General features: G+C 40.0%; 1 protein-coding gene across 1 annotated transcript; it reads right to left on the bottom strand.

Annotated features, from left to right (window-relative positions):
• Nucleotides 1–1,103: 1,103 nt before the first annotated feature.
• LOC141795506 (otoraplin-like) lies at nt 1,104–2,242 on the bottom strand. The gene is made up of 4 exons (XM_074676410.1): nt 1,917–2,242; nt 1,666–1,805; nt 1,335–1,445; nt 1,104–1,242 (listed from the first exon to the last, which is right to left on the bottom strand). The coding sequence occupies exons 1-4, from the start codon at nt 2,029–2,031 to the stop codon at nt 1,219–1,221; spliced, it is 390 nt and encodes a 129-aa protein (XP_074532511.1). The 5' UTR covers nt 2,032–2,242; the 3' UTR covers nt 1,104–1,218.
• Between the last annotated feature and the right edge of the window lie 200 nt (nt 2,243–2,442).

The following is a 2,442-nucleotide window of genomic DNA, read 5'->3' as shown; positions in this document are numbered from 1 at the left end:
GAAAACTTAAATATCAGTCACTTTTTTTGTGAATTCAGCATCAACCTCAGAACTCTTGGAAAATGTTAAAAAATTGTAAGAAAGCTAAGTGAGATGTAAATTTGAATGAATTTGCATTGCTGTGTCTGCGACATTAAAGATGCTATGAGGAGGATCTGTTTCAAATGCACTCCCTCGCCACCTTGTGGTCCGGAATCTCCACACGCTGTCGTAAATTACTTTAAATGAGGTGTTTTTTTGTTTTGGAATTAAATGGAATTCGGATTGAAACAAAATTTTTTGTTTAAGACAACTTTTTACTGGGTACAACATGCCAAGGTAAGGTATTTATCAGTACAGTTGCGTAGCGTTACGGTTTGAAACGTGACATCAAGCAAACATTGTAGTTGCTGGCTATATATTAGCCCTGTGCTCCGACATATCTAGTGTAACAAGTAAACACTGTCAGTTTATAAGTAGTTTAGTAGCCATTTATGTTTAGCGCAGCTGACAGCTGACATCTACTAAGCAGAGCTAACGTAACCTCACTCTTCATTTTATTGATAGACTCTCAAGTTTGAACAGATCACTGCAGAATAACTGCTGACTGAGGGTTGGAATGACCTTAAGCACAAACAGCTTAGCTCCTGTGTTTTAGAGTGTAACGGCCAAAGCTAACGGCTAATTAGCCTGTAGCTCGGGCTGTATCTCTCTCCTGTTTATCTTTCTTCTGCTCTTCTGTCCTCTTTCTGTCTGACAGTTCGGCTCCTGTGTCCACCATCGCTACAAAAATTAATCACAGAAATTGTTTTTAGCAGAGAAAAACACAGATCTCAGCCAGCGTTGTGTTGTAATGGAGACCTAGACGTGATGTAGTTTAATCTAGTCCTGGACGACCCGAACTGGATGCTAAGAAGTTGCAATTTAAAACAACCTGTAACCAGCTATATTGGTGCTGATCGTCTCATTTAAAAGTGTGAATTACGATCAGGCATCTAAAAGGGAGACTTTTTCAAGATCACTCACAGCACCTTTAAATCAGCAGAATACATGTCAAATGTATAAATTTTCAAATAATCAGCTTAGTAGATTGAAGTTAATCAGATTTTATTTAGAGTGTTGTAAAGACAGAAGAAGAAAAAAATGGATTCGCTAACTGAACAACAGGAGTGGCAGGTTTGTGGTCTTTTTAAAAACAGTCAGGGAATCTGAAAGCAAAAGTTTTCCGTCTGCCATGGCTTAATCACAGTAGAAGTCTGTGTCCTGACAATGAAAAGAAAGAAATGATGATTTTGTTATTTTCTTCATTAAAAACATCTGAAATATTTAGCTGCAAAAAGTCATGTTTAACTCACTGTTGTGGGAATCTTCACAGTGTCCTCCATGAACTTCTGTGTCTCCCTGACCATGGTTGCAGGGAAGTATCCAATAATGCCCATCTGGTCCACGTACCGCGTACTGTAGACCTGCCAGAGAAAATAACATGACCTTTGCAAAAAAAATTACCATAACCCACATTAAAAGGCTCTATGCATTTAAAATTTCTTTCTAGACTTGACATAATTCAAATGCTTACAAATGAATATTTAAGCAAATACTTCCTGTGACATTTTGCTCAAGGAGACATCAAAGCGTATATTTGTTAGCCACAGCTGTTTCAGACCCTCTGTGGTTTTTGGTACATACACTTCCAGACCAGAAGACTCCACCGCCCTCTTCTGGTGTGAGTTTAGAATACACATAGACCGTCTGACCCTTCCTGAGGCTGATGAATCTGCAATCAGGAGCTGAGAAATCATCCAAGACTGTGGCCATGGACAGAACATCTATTAACACAAAGAATACAGAAGAGAAGAGAGAAATGATGAACAGTGAAGTAAAGATAATAAGAGAAAGCTTTCTAGAGATACCAAATGCACCATGCTTCTCTGACTTACATGAACATTCTGCATCTCCACAGGTCTTGTTGTCTGCAAGTTTGTCCATACGGACGGCCTGCGCTGTCTGCTGCAGCAGTCCCACACAGAGCACAATCACCAGTGGGTAACCCATGCTGACTGAAGAGCTGTCGCAGTGTTTTGAACAAAGCTGCACAACCTAAGCAGTGTTGTGTGGATCTGGATGTGAATTTTTGAAGGACTTTAAGGCAATAAAAATACCAAAACACCTCACGCAGCCAGAACTGAATGGGCTGAGCCCTTACATCAGAAGCCGTCTGACCAATCAGTGTTGAGAAATGCCACAGTCTGGAACGGTTCATTTCCCACAGGGGAGTTGGCTGACTTTTCTCAAATCTCAGTCTGTTTGCAGGAACAAGGAGTCACAGTTTCCGAGTGTTTTGTGTTTTCAGCTTAGAAAGAGGAAAGCATATGAGTAGAAATACAGCATGTGGATTCTTCTTGGGGTCCTCAAGTGAATCTTTTTAAGTGGTTTATGCAACAAAAGTAAACTGAAGATCTCAAT

Source organism: Halichoeres trimaculatus, unplaced genomic scaffold, assembly GCF_033239565.1.
Source record: "Halichoeres trimaculatus isolate MK-OKI-2021-1 unplaced genomic scaffold, fHalTri1.1 fHalTri1_scaffold_8, whole genome shotgun sequence".
Lineage (NCBI taxonomy): Eukaryota > Metazoa > Chordata > Actinopteri > Labriformes > Labridae > Halichoeres > Halichoeres trimaculatus.
Note: the sequence above shows the minus strand (reverse complement) of the source record. Positions and strands in the feature narration are given on the sequence as shown.